Source organism: Odontomachus brunneus, unplaced genomic scaffold, assembly GCF_010583005.1.
Source record: "Odontomachus brunneus isolate Ranch 3 - 2012 unplaced genomic scaffold, Obru_v1 Obru_scaffold_148, whole genome shotgun sequence".
Taxonomy (NCBI): Eukaryota; Metazoa; Arthropoda; class Insecta; order Hymenoptera; family Formicidae; genus Odontomachus; species Odontomachus brunneus.
Genome location: NW_022639598.1, coordinates 192,761 through 206,427, shown reverse-complemented (window position 1 = coordinate 206,427; position 13,667 = coordinate 192,761). Strand labels below are relative to the sequence as shown.

Below are 13,667 nucleotides of genomic sequence, written 5' to 3'. Positions count from 1 at the left end.
ATATATATATATATATATATATATATATATATATATATATATATATTCTATATTATAAAATCTAAATATTTAATATTTTTCGTATTTAAAGACCAATGCATTAATATTTTTGACCTATTTTATATTCTTGCTGTTTTAGTTTTCATAATATTTAAACTTTTAACGTAGAATATGTATATACGTATTATATATATATATATATATATATATATATATATATATATTCTATATTATAAAATCTAAATATTTAATATTTTTCGTATCTAAAGACCAATGCATTAATATTTTTGACCTATTTTATATTCTTTATTTGCTGTCACACGCGAGAAATTGTTTCCAAAAGAACTTGTACCGCGATTGGTTGGACACTCTTTACACGAAACGATCACATCGTCTTACTCCATTCATGATCGTGTGCCCAGGAATGATCCTCGTTTCGTTCTTCCATACAATATTCTGCATCAGTTTCCCCCAATCGACGTCATTTATTTCAGAAAAGTTTAGGTATCCGTTAATCTCTAATCGTTTTGATCTGGAAAAGTCCATGTCGTCGTAACTTTTGATCGAAGTGTCGAAAATGTATTCTTCCAACGGGACGCCATTCAACGTGATGACTGTCAAGTTGTCGGTGTCGATGGTAGGAAAAGACTTTCGGCCGTTGATGAAATCAGCAATGCCACTTGCATTGTTGTATGCCGCGCTCGAGGTGGGCGCTTTATTCACAAAAGAAGTGTTTTTCGCACGCAAGGTACCGTTCACCAAAAAATTCCCGTTCAGTTCAGCATCTGGCGGTAAGACAATCTTCATCGTGTAGACGTTATCCACTTGTTCCAAAATCGATAAGACTTGATCGAGCATCACTTCGAGTTTCTCGAGTTTCTTCAAGCTTGACGTCACGTTTGTCAGTACATCCTGCAGTTGTAAATCCATCGTGCCGACTTTGATCGCGCTGTATTTCACGTCTTCCCCGATTGTAACGTTCGAGACATCCATTCTTGTAAAGCTCCAAAATCCTGTCACGGGATTCTTGAGATAACTTTGATTCATCTTCTCCTCGGTCTTATCGAAAATATCTTCCTGCACGCGAAACACATCCTGGAAACATCCCACGTATCTTAAAATACACACTGAGAAGGAAAAGGTTGACTTTTTTAAAATTATAATTATTTTTTATGGTAAAATGGCAGTAGTAGCATACGCATATAAGATTATTATCACTAACACCATAGTAAAATTTAATTAAAAAATTATGTTCTTTATCATAATTTATAGTAATTATTTCTTTATGTGTTTATAGTTACAACTATTGAATATTTCTTTTCAGCGCGTATTACGAAATTTTTCGATGAAAGTCACTACAAATAAATTCATTCTGCTATTTAGATGCTCATATATATTATGTAAATTATTAAAAAGAAACTATAAAATTGGTTAAAAAGAATCGCCTGTATACGCAATATCGACTTATATAAATTTTAGGTGATCTTGCAAATTGTCGCGTTTAAAGAAATTACGCGGGACAGAAATACAACGAATAATATGAACGTATACCTCCAACAGGACTCGCGTCTTCAGTATGCTATCCGTCTCCCTGTGAATAGGATGCGCTACTTCCCTCAGGATCACGTCCACACGTACGAGCGTGTTTCCATGCATGAATCCGACTTTCGGGACGACGACGACTCTCGACAGATTGAAGTCGTTCATGATTTGGTTCGGCAATGGCACTTGCTTGAAATTTGACCCTTGCCAAGCCAGCGCGATCACCGTCGAATTTTCAAGTTGTGCCAGCAACAGCGACTCGTCGCGATACGTGTTCAGCGGCACTGCCGTGATCCACGAGATGCCCGTGATTCCTGCGAAATGAACAACGAAACGTTCTCGAGAGCTCTTTTCACTACGCGATTCTCGTCGTTCCTTACCGCTGAAGGCCAGATCCGCCTCGCCATTATCGTGAAACTCGTTCTCGAGGAAGTGAAAAAGATGCGCTTCTTTCCCGGCGATAACCAGATATTCGATGTGGCCACTCTCGAAGCAGACGAAATTCGCGAGTTCGTTCGTCTCGATTACTTCGAACTCCTCGTACTTGCAAAGCGCATCTTCGTTTTGCGATGCGTATAGAACCACGCTATCGTTCGTTCGAAATGCCAACACGGTGCCGCCGTAAATCGGGCAGACCTGGACGTCGAACGTTTTGGGAACGTACAATCGCCGGCAAAACCTGCGCGACACAATTTGCTTGTACCGGGAACGAATGTGTTCGCGTGAAATGTGTTATTTCGTGAGCTGTGTAATCTCACGCCGAAACACATGAAGTGTCCGTACAGTGAAATCGCGACTGTAGGAATGAGTTTTCTTTGAATTTTGCTCACCAACGTCTGACGTGTCATATAAGGTATTTTGTGCCCTGTACTTAATTATCGTTCAATTTTTCAAAGATCGTTTCTCGCGGATTATACACACATACACACATACACACATGATACGTCGTTGCGGCAACGAGGAAAATCAGGCGGTGCGCACGCGAACGTAATTACCATATATCGATGCTATGATTGCTGTGATCGTAGTTGAAGCCATAGACGAGGATCAACGACTGTTCGAGGTACGTGTTATCGTCGAGTAAGAGCAATTCGTTTTGACTCCCTTCTCGCACGACCTCCATGTCCTGGAATTCATGCTGCATGGACAGTTTCGAGCATAACTGAATCGTACCCTCAGAGATTCGATACCAGAACAGAAAGTAGCCGTGTGTCGACTCGACGAATAGAATCGCGATCGAATAGCCCGCGCGATCTTCACGTTCCGTCTCGTCGACATTGTAGTCGAAAACTCGGAACAGTAATATGCGTCCCTCGGTCGTCACGTTTATGCTAGGCTCGACGGACAATTCGTCCAAGTTGATCTCGTAGAAAAGCAACGCCGAGTCCTCGGCGCGGATAAAATAATCATTTCCCGCTCGTAAGAATTGCCAGTCGCTCTTCTCGGGAATATCGGTGTTTGTGTGCAATGAAATGTTCGTCACCACCACCTCTGCAAAAACGGAAGCGCTCAAGTCGGATCGATTATAGATTTATTTGCACGATAGAACGGTAAACACGGTGAACACGCCATTCTCTGTACAAAAGTGATACGCTTACGTTACGATTGGATGTACGTATATACAAAACATGAAGTCGGTTATCGGTTTTATTACTTGTCCATTGCAGACAAAATCGCATGAATAAGGTCGGGAACACGCGAGAAAAACGGGAGCAGTAAGACGAGCAAACTGACTAATCACAGTCGATGATTCTTCTTATAAAAATAATGAATTGGCCAATTTTTTTACTGCTTTGTCTTGCCACTTACGTTCTTCTGTGCGCCACGGCTCTAAAATGATATTTTTCACGCACCAAACCGCCGCTGTTCTTTTCAGTATCGTGAACATTTGATTGGATTCGAAATCGAAATTGCGTTTAATAAAGATTGAAAGTGCAACGCTTTTCGCACTTTGAGATAATAGTGGGCTTTAATTTAAATTTTAGTATCACGAAAATATACGTTAATTAAAGAAAATGAGATAAACTGAGAAGAAATCGTCTCACTAAATTTGCAATTGAAGGAACACGTGTCGGTCCTGTAACCTCCTGAAACCTCGTCGCCTAATTGCACTCAAACGCGCTTCTCCGTTCGAGAGAATCGTAAACTTTGCAAAACCGATTTCGTTTATGATTACTAATGTCGGGGCGTTAATGAAATGCTTGGCGCGCTCTATCACCTTCTCGATTTCCGGCTCCACTGCCGAATTCGTACTTGTGCCAAATTAACGACTTGTCCTCGCGGTCTCGCGGCCGTCGAAACGATCGCGCATCGACGAGCAATTCGTCCAATGTCTCAGATATGTCCTCGATATCCTGATGCTGCGCGTCACTCGCGAGGATCAGCGAAAGAAGACACACGACGAGACTCTTCTTCAGTGACATCGTGGTCGTCGACTGAAATCCGAGCCGTGAGATTCCCGCGATGTCTTGTACTTTACGTCGCGACTCACAATATTATGATTTTCATTGAGCCAATTTCGATTCGTGTTTATCCGACGATATTCTCCGGTTCGGGATTAAACTAGGCGTCGATAACGTTCGCTGAGTCACTCCGATTCATCGTTAATCTGCTACTTTGACTCATCACACTCCGACACCTCGTATATTCAAGTGGAAGAATTGGTTCCTACATAGAGATATCTATTGAGAGGGATATTATAATTAGTTACTCCTCGCGCGCGCAATTATAATACTTTCCTTTACGAAATTTCCTTTATTCGCCTTTATTCGCACGTTACTTATCGCTGTATATTTCTTCTCATTCATATCGTATCTTTGTCAAGGAGCTACCAACGTGTGTGTAACGTTGATACAATTTATATTTAAGTTATGGCTTATTATTTTCTCTGCAGGAGAGTTCCCTCGTGCGTATCATGCGTATAAAGATTTCAAACGGCACGCACAAGCTCCTGCGTGTATCGCGAGTGATACCATACTTTCTAATAATTGCGGCATAACGTGTATTCTCCCTACAATGTTTCAGCCAATTCGTTTGCGAGAACAAGTCCAACGTTAGAACCGGGAAATCGAATTATCAGCGGAACATAGTCGCATCTTTAAACTAGAATAATTTAAATAAAAGTGAAAATTCGCGCTCGCATACTAACGGGACACGAGAACAGATTTGATTTCGTCCTTCACTCTTTCCCTCTCTCTTTCAGCGACTCGAAATGTAGAACATCGAAAACTATCGAGTTATGTCGAACAACTATATAAAGAGAAAGTAAATAAACACGTGTTAAGTATCCTGTCGGGCGTCCTTAGGTCCCGTCTGGAAATAATGCCCGCGTATCAAATCAACATTCAGTCGCGAGAAACAACGTGGGAGAGAGAGAGAGAGAGAGAGAGAGGCAGAAAGACGTTAGGAGCGATAGAGTCCCGTAAAATTACGGTACGGTGACCGGCAAGAACCTCGACCTGTCGCCAGCTTTCGGCTGGAACTTCAGGTCCACCTTCTCGCTGTTGTCCTCGCCGACTTCGAGAAAGCTGTTCCAGTCCACCAGAAAGTACAGACCGCTTCTTGGCTTGGTCGGTAAAACGGGATCGGGTGCGCGTGTGGTACCGCCGAAGGATTCCTCCAGCGCCGCGAGATTCACACTCGCCGACGTCGATTCCGGGGACGGCGTGAACGTCTCCAAGTCCGAAGCGTCCTTCGCGGAATCGGGGGTTACCGTCGTGGACGTCGTCGTCGTCGGGGTAGTTGTCGTGGTCGTCGGGGTCGTTGTCGAGGGAACATCTATAGATTCTGCACCGAACAAGATGCACCGTGAGTTCCCCTGCGGTTTTGTTTCGTTTCTATACCGCGAACGAACAAGCGAATTCATCGCTCTTCGCAGTAACGAAGTTAAATCGTCTTTTGCGATTCGCACCAGCGCGATACAATCCGGGGCTGCGAGAATCGGGGAGAACAGCAGATCGCGGAAATCGAAATCTGCTAATCAGCGAAAGGCTCGTGGACTACGTCGGAGTGGTGGTTGTTTTCAAGGAGAAAATATCGATGGCGAATGTCGCGAATTTTACCAGATAACGGAGGAGTCGAAAACGGGACGTTCGATCGTTGTTGCAACCGGCAGAAGTCGAGAGTTATCGCGGTTTCTCTCTCGGTTTTACGTGCGGCGATTCGTCGCGGACGTAGAAACTGTCTCCGCACGGTGAAGTGAAGCAGATATCGTAAATATTGTCTACTTATCTCTTTCTCTCTCGCTTTGATTGGTATGCACGGCAATGAGATCGTCTGAGCGATCGGTGTAGTACGAACCGGTTTGCGTGTAACCACATGCTCGGTATTCACATGCAACATTTATGACGCGCACCGCCGCTTCGGGGGCAAGGAACGCGGGATGAAAGTTGTACCATACCTAGCCGACGTTAATGTATGCAGCTGGGAGAAAAAAGGCTGCGTGCAAAAAATGCCTGGAGGATCGTCGCCTAGATAAATCGCGTGGCAAAGCGTAACGTGCGGATTCGTCGCGCTGTATCCCCGATTCTGTTTACCTGACGCACTTTTCCTATGTCGTAATGTGATTTCGATTAGTTGCGCAATGTAATCTTTTCAAAAGAAAGTCGAGACACTACGGGAAGCTGGCTTATAAAGCTTTACATAATGTCATGGTTAAGTTTCCTCCTGAAACTGTGCGATCAGATGTGAGCATTGCGTCATCAGTGTTACGAGACGTTTCAAGTTTCGTCTTTGAGATGTTTTTGAGGGGGCCTTTGATCAATTGTGACTCGATTGACTGAGCTACTACTACTCGACCCGCTAGAGAGCATCTTTACCGACTGTTCAGTAGCGATAAGTTAAATAGTCGATCAATTCATCTATATTTACGTTACTTCGGTATTTGCAGATTTCTCTCATTTATCGGTCATCCGGCCCTTCTATCTTAAGTCTAAGTATTTGTACACGCGTTTTGTCCACAAGTCACGCTCGAAAGTAAGACATACCAAGCGCATATCGAAGTAAAAGCGAAGAGGGACGCAGCCAGAGATCATGCCAAAAGGAGAAGAGAAACAAATAGACAGAGAAATAGAGAAAAAGATAGAAAGAAAGAGAACTGCGACAGAGAGGATGTTTAGTAGAACGAGGAAGTCCCGGAATAAGTCCATTTAATCCGGTGATCGGTTGATCCTATTATCCCATGAAGTTTAGCATGCGTCTGATCCTCTCCAGACCCCATATGATCCTGCCAACCCAGGTTTCTGAAGTGCCCATAACGGAAATCATGAATTTCTTTATACCGGTAGTGGCGGACGTCGTTGTCGAGGTCTTCGCGCGCTCTTGATCGTTGTCGCTGGGTTCCTCCGGGCTTTGTTGCCTCTTCACCTCGTTCTTCACGTCCTCGTTGTAGATTTTCACGAGCTCCTCGAGACTCAGCGGATCCGGACCGTCCTTCAGGCTCTTCGTGGACGCTATCAAGTCGTTGGCTACCTTTCGTACATCCTTCACACTCGCTTTTCCCTCTTGAACCAACCTGACCGTGTCCAAGAACTCATTGATCTTCATCTTCTGCCCCTCGTCCTTCAGTCGCACCTCGTGCGGCTTGAATACGTGGTCGTACTGAGTCGTCCTAGGCGGCTCTAATGTCTCCATCCTCGGCGTCGTTGTTTTTGGCGTTCTACGCGAAATAAGACCGATGTTCTCCAAGATTGATCTCATGTTGTTCGGAACAGCCTCGATCAACGACGGCCGTTCCGTCGACGCTGGCATGGCCTTCCGCTGGCGGCTTTCGCTGACACCGAGTCCGAACCTGGCTAGGAATTCTTTCATTTCCTCGTCCTTGATATTGGACGTTGGCAAAGGCTTGAAGTTAGTGTAGGAGTTGGTGTTCACGGTCGGTTTCGGCGTGGTCGTCGTAGTAGTAGTCGCCGGGTTGGACGTGTGCAGGCCGAATCGTTGAAACAACACCTGCACATCGGGCGTCAGGTTGTTCATTCCCAATCCGATCTCCGAGACCGGGTTCTCCGAGAAGGTGTTCTGAGCGGCTATCGACGGCGAGTCGGGCACTCCGGCCGTTAGACCGGACGTCATCGTATGGAGAAAGCCGTTAGTGCCGGGAATTTGGAACTTGGTTCCCAGATTCTTCTGATTCTTCGCGAACACCTCCTCCACGTTCATGGTGTTCTCCGGCCGAAGTCCAATCGAGGCGAGCAGATCCATCACCTGCGGACGCATCGTCGTAGTTGTGATCCTGCGGAATCCGCCGGAGTTAATATTGTACGTGGAAGTGTATTTGGATGTTTCTGAAGTGGAAGGGTAGGAGGAAGAAACGGAGGAGGACACGGGTGTCACGTAGATGGAAGTTGTTGATCGCTCGGTATCTGCTGCTTGCGCCATATTGAAAGATATTCTCGACGGGACGTCTTCGGTTTTACTCGTCGTTGTCGTCGTCACGGTATCCTCCTCTGATACTTTGATGGTCGGTAGAAACGGCTTCTCGCGGATCCTTTCGATCGCGGCTCTCGATGTTGTCGCGATTCTCTGAGTAGTGCTTGGCGGCGCGTTATAATGCCATTGATCGAAGGACAAGATGTTTTGCTGATGGCTGTGAGGACTGGACGTTGTTAGATCGAACTCCTTCGAGACACCCCGGAAAGGCGTCTCCGCGGTCGTTCGCTCGGTCGTCGCGCTTGTGCTGTACACGAGATACACGTCTTCGTTCTTGCTCGCGGGAGGCGTCTGAAATACCGGTCGCTTCGTTGTCGTAGCCAGTTTCTCCGTAGCTATCGACTGCTTCTGCAGGTTTTCCAAGTTGAAGCTGAACCTGATCGGCGCCGAGTCGTACTTGAGGGTTTCCTTTAGCGGCAACTTCGTCTGCACCTCCGAGTACGTATCCTTGTGATTCTTGTACCGTGTCTTCGTGTGCGAGCTCTCCTTTGGCGTGCTTTTCTCCGCCGCGTGCGTCACCACGAGATTCTCCAGAGGCTCCTTGTCGCGCAGCGTCTCTTGCGTAGTAGACGTCGACGTAGACGTCGAAGGGAACGTAGATGTAGACGTCGAAGAGAATGTGGACGTCGAAGGGAACGTAGACGTAGACCTGGTTGTTGTTGTGGTTGTGATTGTGGATGGCGATGGCTGTAATAGTATCTCGTTCTTCCACTTCTCGAGGTCCTGCGAACTAAAGGAAGGATCCGCCACTAGCTTTACTATCGGGGGTCTTGTGTACAGCTCCTTGATGTTCTCTTTCGCGTCTTGCGCGTTGTAAGGCAAGACCACCATCAACGCCTTCTGGTAGATCTTCCTCGCCTCCTCGACAGTCTCTTTACTCTTGTGTATCTCGATGTCCTTGGACGTGATGTTGAATAAAATATCGACGATCTCATGCCTGTTGAGGCGCGGCAGGCTCGGGTCCTGTTGAATCAGCCTTTCGACCTCGCTGACCGTGCGGTTGATCGAGCTCTCGACCTCGTATCTTGATGGGAGTTCATCGCAGTGACCTAGGCCGAGAACGATCAATACACAGAATAGCGCGATCTGTGGAAACAATAATTATTCCAATTAGGCGACTGACGTTAGAAAAGTGAACGTGACGTTAGAAACTGATTGAATTACGTATTACAATTAATCAAATAACGTTAGAGAACTGAAAGAGATTTTGGCGATAAGAGAGATTGGCGATAAAAATAGGAAACACCGTGCGAAAAGGGCGAAACTTTTCGCGCGGTTATCCGCAATTAGTCGAATGAACGACCATGACGTTTAACTCTACAATATTTATCCTTCTTCGCTTCAAAACGCCGATTAACGAAGTGTCGCGTGGCGCACTACGGGACATCTGTATTTCTCGAGATTTCAATTTCAAGATTTATATCGTGATACGCGGGAGACGTTGTGCAATCATAGAAACAATTCCCGTCCGATCGTAATGGATCTCTCCTTGAAGATGTGTTTTATGCGTATTCACATGCGCATTCTGAATTGCAACATACGTTAGGTATGTCCTACATATGAGAAATCATATCGAACTCATATAATTAACACACTACGCGACGTTTACTCCGATAATGCGCAAACCTCGTTGCTTAATCAGAAGCTAAAGAAGAACATGGCGAGGATCTGTGTCAGTCGCATATTCCTTTTCATATTTATGAGCAAATGTCGCAAAGGAGCCTTGAGAGGATCGCCGATGTCAAAGAGCATAGTTAGTTGATTCATATAATCCCGATCATGTCGTAATTGCATCTCGCGCTGCGTATCTGCGCCCGTTCCGTTTCGTCGGATGTTCCGCCGGACAATCGCGCAACGTCCGCGCTAAAAAAAGTGGCCTTGCAGTCATAGGGAAAATTTTCTTGGTGGAGGAAGAATATGGATAAGTAAACTAGAGCAAATATTACGATATCTCTCATTTATGCTTTGCCAATCAATATAGATGACAGCGACATAATTTCTATCTGAACTGTTCGTGAAATTTAGCGCGAGAAAGTCTGTCTATAGTATTCATCCGGATTAAAACTAGTCGCACTTCTTATTAAAATTGACTTTGTAGTAGACAAAAAAGCTACGAGAGACAAGTGAATTTATAGTTCTCACATTCGTATCTAGGTTTGCTCGCATATAGATAATACTGCCGCCGTAAATTCCACGTATCACAGACAATTTCCCAGCAAATACAACAACAATACATTTTAACTGTGATATTTAAGCTAAGACAATGTACTCTTTGCTTCCTGTTTCTTTTTTTATCTCTTTCTGACTCAGATCTTAAGCTTTAAGCCAGAAAAGGATAGAGAACAAGAAATAGGAAACAAAGAGCATATTGCAGATTGATTTTTAGAATTCTATCTGGACCAGCAGAACGTTTTTTCGAGTGCACTTCACTTCTCTACGTCATAAAACTCGATGCTTTCCCAATGTGCCGTAATTTCACAGTTCTCCGGCGAACCGTGATTCCACAACGATGTCGTTCGCTCAATATATAAGGAAAAATATCGCGCTCTCGAGCGACGCAGACACGTGACGGGGAAAAGGCGAACGGCGGAGGACGAAAGTCACTTTCCGCGGAAATTCGGCGGTCGAGTTGCTCGATTTTGCATCCCCGCTCGGGAAACACGGGCCTGCAATTTCCGCCCGTGATTATGGCGTGTCGGCGCGCGCGCGACACAACCTAACGGGAAATCGGCGATCGTTACCGTGCATGATCGCCAGGCACGATTAGGAGGAGCACGCAGAGGGACAGCGACCGGCAGCGAAAGCATCCGCGATGGGAAATGCGATTCTCACGACAAGCCTTCCGAGACGCACTCGAGCGATAATTACGATTAGATGTAGAAATAAAAAAAGAAGTGCGCTTAACGAGCGAGCGGCAAAAACGTCGCCGGCCGGAAAGAGCCGACAACTTTCACAATCCGATGTTGCGCGGCAACGTTGAAAAATATTCACCCGATTTCGTGGTGAAAGATCCTGATTTTTATTCGAATTCGCGATGCCGACATGCTAATGCGCGCGACCATTGACCGTTTGACTAATCTACGCGCAATCCTTGCGGTGTGTACGAATTTCACATTGAGAATTAATGAAATCACGTGGATTCATGTATATCAATTTTCGCAAAATTGCTCAACATTCCTTCACGAGCGCGGCGATAATTTTCAAATTAGTCATTTTGTGCAGTAATATCCACCCAAATTTTGTTAAGTAAGGTAAAAGCACCAATGTCTGGATATGTACACTGAGAAAAAATATCTAAAAATTACCAAAAATTTATTAGGTGGGTACTATTAATATATTTACTTAAAATTAAAATTTTTACTTAAAATTAAAATAAAAATTCTTTTCATTTAAGCCAAGTATTGTTTACTCGATTTAAGTAAACAATATTTGATTTAAATAAAGAGAATTTTAATCTAAATAAATACGTTAATGGTATCCACCTAATAGATATTTGTTAATTTAAAAATTTTTTTTCTCAATGTACCTAATGATATAGAAAAAAAAAATTTGGTTGAATGGACTAAATATCTGGTGAAATAAAAATGAGCCAAAATTCTACTTGAAGTTACCAGAATTCTGTTCAAGCTAATAAAATTCGGGTTAAACAGAATCGTAATTAATTTGACCCGAATTCTGGTAACTTTAACCGTCCAACTTCTATTTCATTGATATTTCACCAAATATTTCATTAATCCGACCATATTTTTTTCCGTGCGGACATTTTTGTTGTTTTAGTTTTTAGAGATACGAATATTTATACTCTGTTAACATAAAATACACATATATATACATATATTCTGTGTTAAAGCTTTAAATATTTGTATTTAAAGACCAAAATAGTAAGAATGTTCGGAACCCAAAGAGCTTCCATCTATATAAATATTAAGTTCAAAATTTGTGTACTAACATCAATCATTTAATAATCACTCAAATAACGTATGCAATATTTTGCAGCTCTTCTTCCTCAAAAGAAACCAGAATTCTAACGTAATGCTTGTGACATTTAACATTTCACCACACCAACGCGCTAATTATCTCTAAAATCACACAATTCGCGTAACAGTCACTCGAAAGCGCCCAAAAAGTGTTTTCTCAAATCATGTTGCCGCGTTCGACAGACGTCGTCCGTCGTCTGTCGCGCGAAGAAGCGAAGTTTCGATTTCAATCAGAGGGTACGCCGTCGTGTTTCCACCGGTGAGACATTCGTCTAAATTTTCCTTTCGTTCACTGCGCGATCACTTTTGATGTTTTCCGCGTGCATGCTCGATGACTAACACGTGTCCTGGCGTCGGCACGCGCGGTAAACACGAACGGCGACACGCGCCACGCGCAAATTCGTTCGCGTCCGCAAAAATCGCGCAAGCGCTCCTTGCCGTGTGCTGTTCCAGCGAGAGAACGTTCGAGTCGCTCGAAAACTCACCATTACGCCGACCAATCGTCCGGACATGTAGTCGACAACTGACTGAACGACTGAGGCCTACTTTCGAACTCTCTCTCTATCTTACTCGCTTGATTCTCCTCGGCTCCTCTGACGCACAAACGTGCGCGCGTCCACCTGCTTGCTCGCCGTCGAGCAAACTATTAAGGCCAAAACACACTGTGCCTGTGGTGAGGGAGAGAGCAGCGAGGAGCAAATCCGAGGACGGATTCATATCGATATATGTTAGCTTTCGACGTGAGCTTAAACCTCCATACGAGCCATTCAGCGAAACGTACGCACTTCGTATTACTTTTTGCATCTCGACTGTGACAAGCTTGCACATAGAAAAATATCATTTCACTGTTACGAAAAGCGATTACTCTCAGTTTGTAATGGTTGTTTTTAACGATAAATATCTTCTTGATGATAGTCTTAAAATGCATTCATCACAAATTGAAGAAAAGCTCATTATCATGTATTATAGAGAAAAATGTATTTTCTTTATAAGAATATTATAAAACTCGATGTAATATCGTAGGAAAAGTTGGTTCAACTCTGTTTAGTAAGCAAATCAAACTTTTTTTTTTAATTTGATATTCTTGATTGAAGTGCTAAACTTACTAGAGTTCGGAATATATCTTGAATAAATTTAATGTGATGAGAAAACTTTTGATGCATTTGCAGACATAAATTTATAAGATACTTGAAACAAGTAACGTTTATTTGAACGTAGTATGTATTTTTTCACGTGTGTGCATAGAGACTATTTATTTGACTTTTTAACACGTTATTTATCAGCTTCGCACATGTGGTTCATTTTATGTAAAATATTCAACTTGCCTGTTTAACATATTCCATATCTGAACAAGTACAAACACGCATATCAAGCATAGCTATTAAAAATAATGGCTTGTAATGAGTGGCTTTTATTTTAAGCTATTAAAAATAATGAGTTGTAATGAGTGACTTTTATTTTAAGCGCGTTTTTATTTTCTCACTCTCGTTCGTCTCAATGAAAGTGATGCAAAGCAACGTTAGTCGTCGCGAATCATTCTTCAATTTATTTGCTATCAGGAAGATAATGGATGCTTCCGAAATACCCAGAGTTGGGTCGAGTTGAGTTAGTTCCACTATAGTATATGTAACGGATACTATAGTGGAACTAACTCAACTTGACCCAAACCTGGACATTTCGGAAGCACCCACTGAGACATCGGTGGTTTTCGGGCCACGCGAG

At 43.6% G+C, this 13,667-nt stretch overlaps 2 protein-coding genes across 3 annotated transcripts in view; both read right to left on the bottom strand.

Annotated features, from left to right (window-relative positions):
• Nucleotides 1-4,887, bottom strand: part of LOC116850535 — a 14,319-nt gene extending 9,432 nt beyond the window's left edge. Inside the window, exons 1-5 of the mRNA XM_032828934.1 lie at nt 3,761-4,887; nt 2,538-3,033; nt 1,923-2,221; nt 1,552-1,856; nt 400-1,095 (exon numbers count right to left, since the gene is read on the bottom strand). Coding sequence (XP_032684825.1) covers nt 400-1,095; nt 1,552-1,856; nt 1,923-2,221; nt 2,538-3,033; nt 3,761-3,965 — 2,001 coding nt within the window. The 5' untranslated portion in view covers nt 3,966-4,887. The remainder of the gene's footprint in view (nt 1-399; nt 1,096-1,551; nt 1,857-1,922; nt 2,222-2,537; nt 3,034-3,760) is intronic.
• On the bottom strand, nt 4,282-13,504 carry LOC116850536 (mucin-5AC). Of its 2 annotated transcripts, none has more exons than XM_032828936.1 (3): nt 12,431-13,504; nt 6,822-9,054; nt 4,282-5,328 (listed from the first exon to the last, which is right to left on the bottom strand). In XM_032828936.1, exons 1-3 carry the CDS (start codon nt 12,455-12,457, stop codon nt 4,970-4,972), a joined length of 2,619 nt encoding a protein of 872 aa, XP_032684827.1. In that variant the 5' UTR covers nt 12,458-13,504; the 3' UTR covers nt 4,282-4,969. The 2 variants fall into 2 exon arrangements, with proteins under 2 accessions (XP_032684827.1, XP_032684828.1); XM_032828937.1 differs by lacking the exon at nt 12,431-13,504 and adding an exon at nt 11,918-12,416.
• Nucleotides 13,505-13,667: the final 163 nt, after the last annotated feature.

Excerpts from the sequence above, each read along its gene's own strand:
- LOC116850536 (XM_032828936.1), bottom strand. The coding sequence starts at position 12,457 with ATGTCCGGACGATTGGTCGGCGTAATG. Across the intron at positions 9,055-12,430 it reads GACGATTGGTCGGCGTAATG|ATCGCGCTATTCTGTGTATT; the intron begins GTGAGTTTTCGA and ends TTGTTTCCACAG. Across the intron at positions 5,329-6,821 it reads AACGACGTCCGCCACTACCG|AATCTATAGATGTTCCCTCG; the intron begins GTATAAAGAAAT and ends TGTTCGGTGCAG.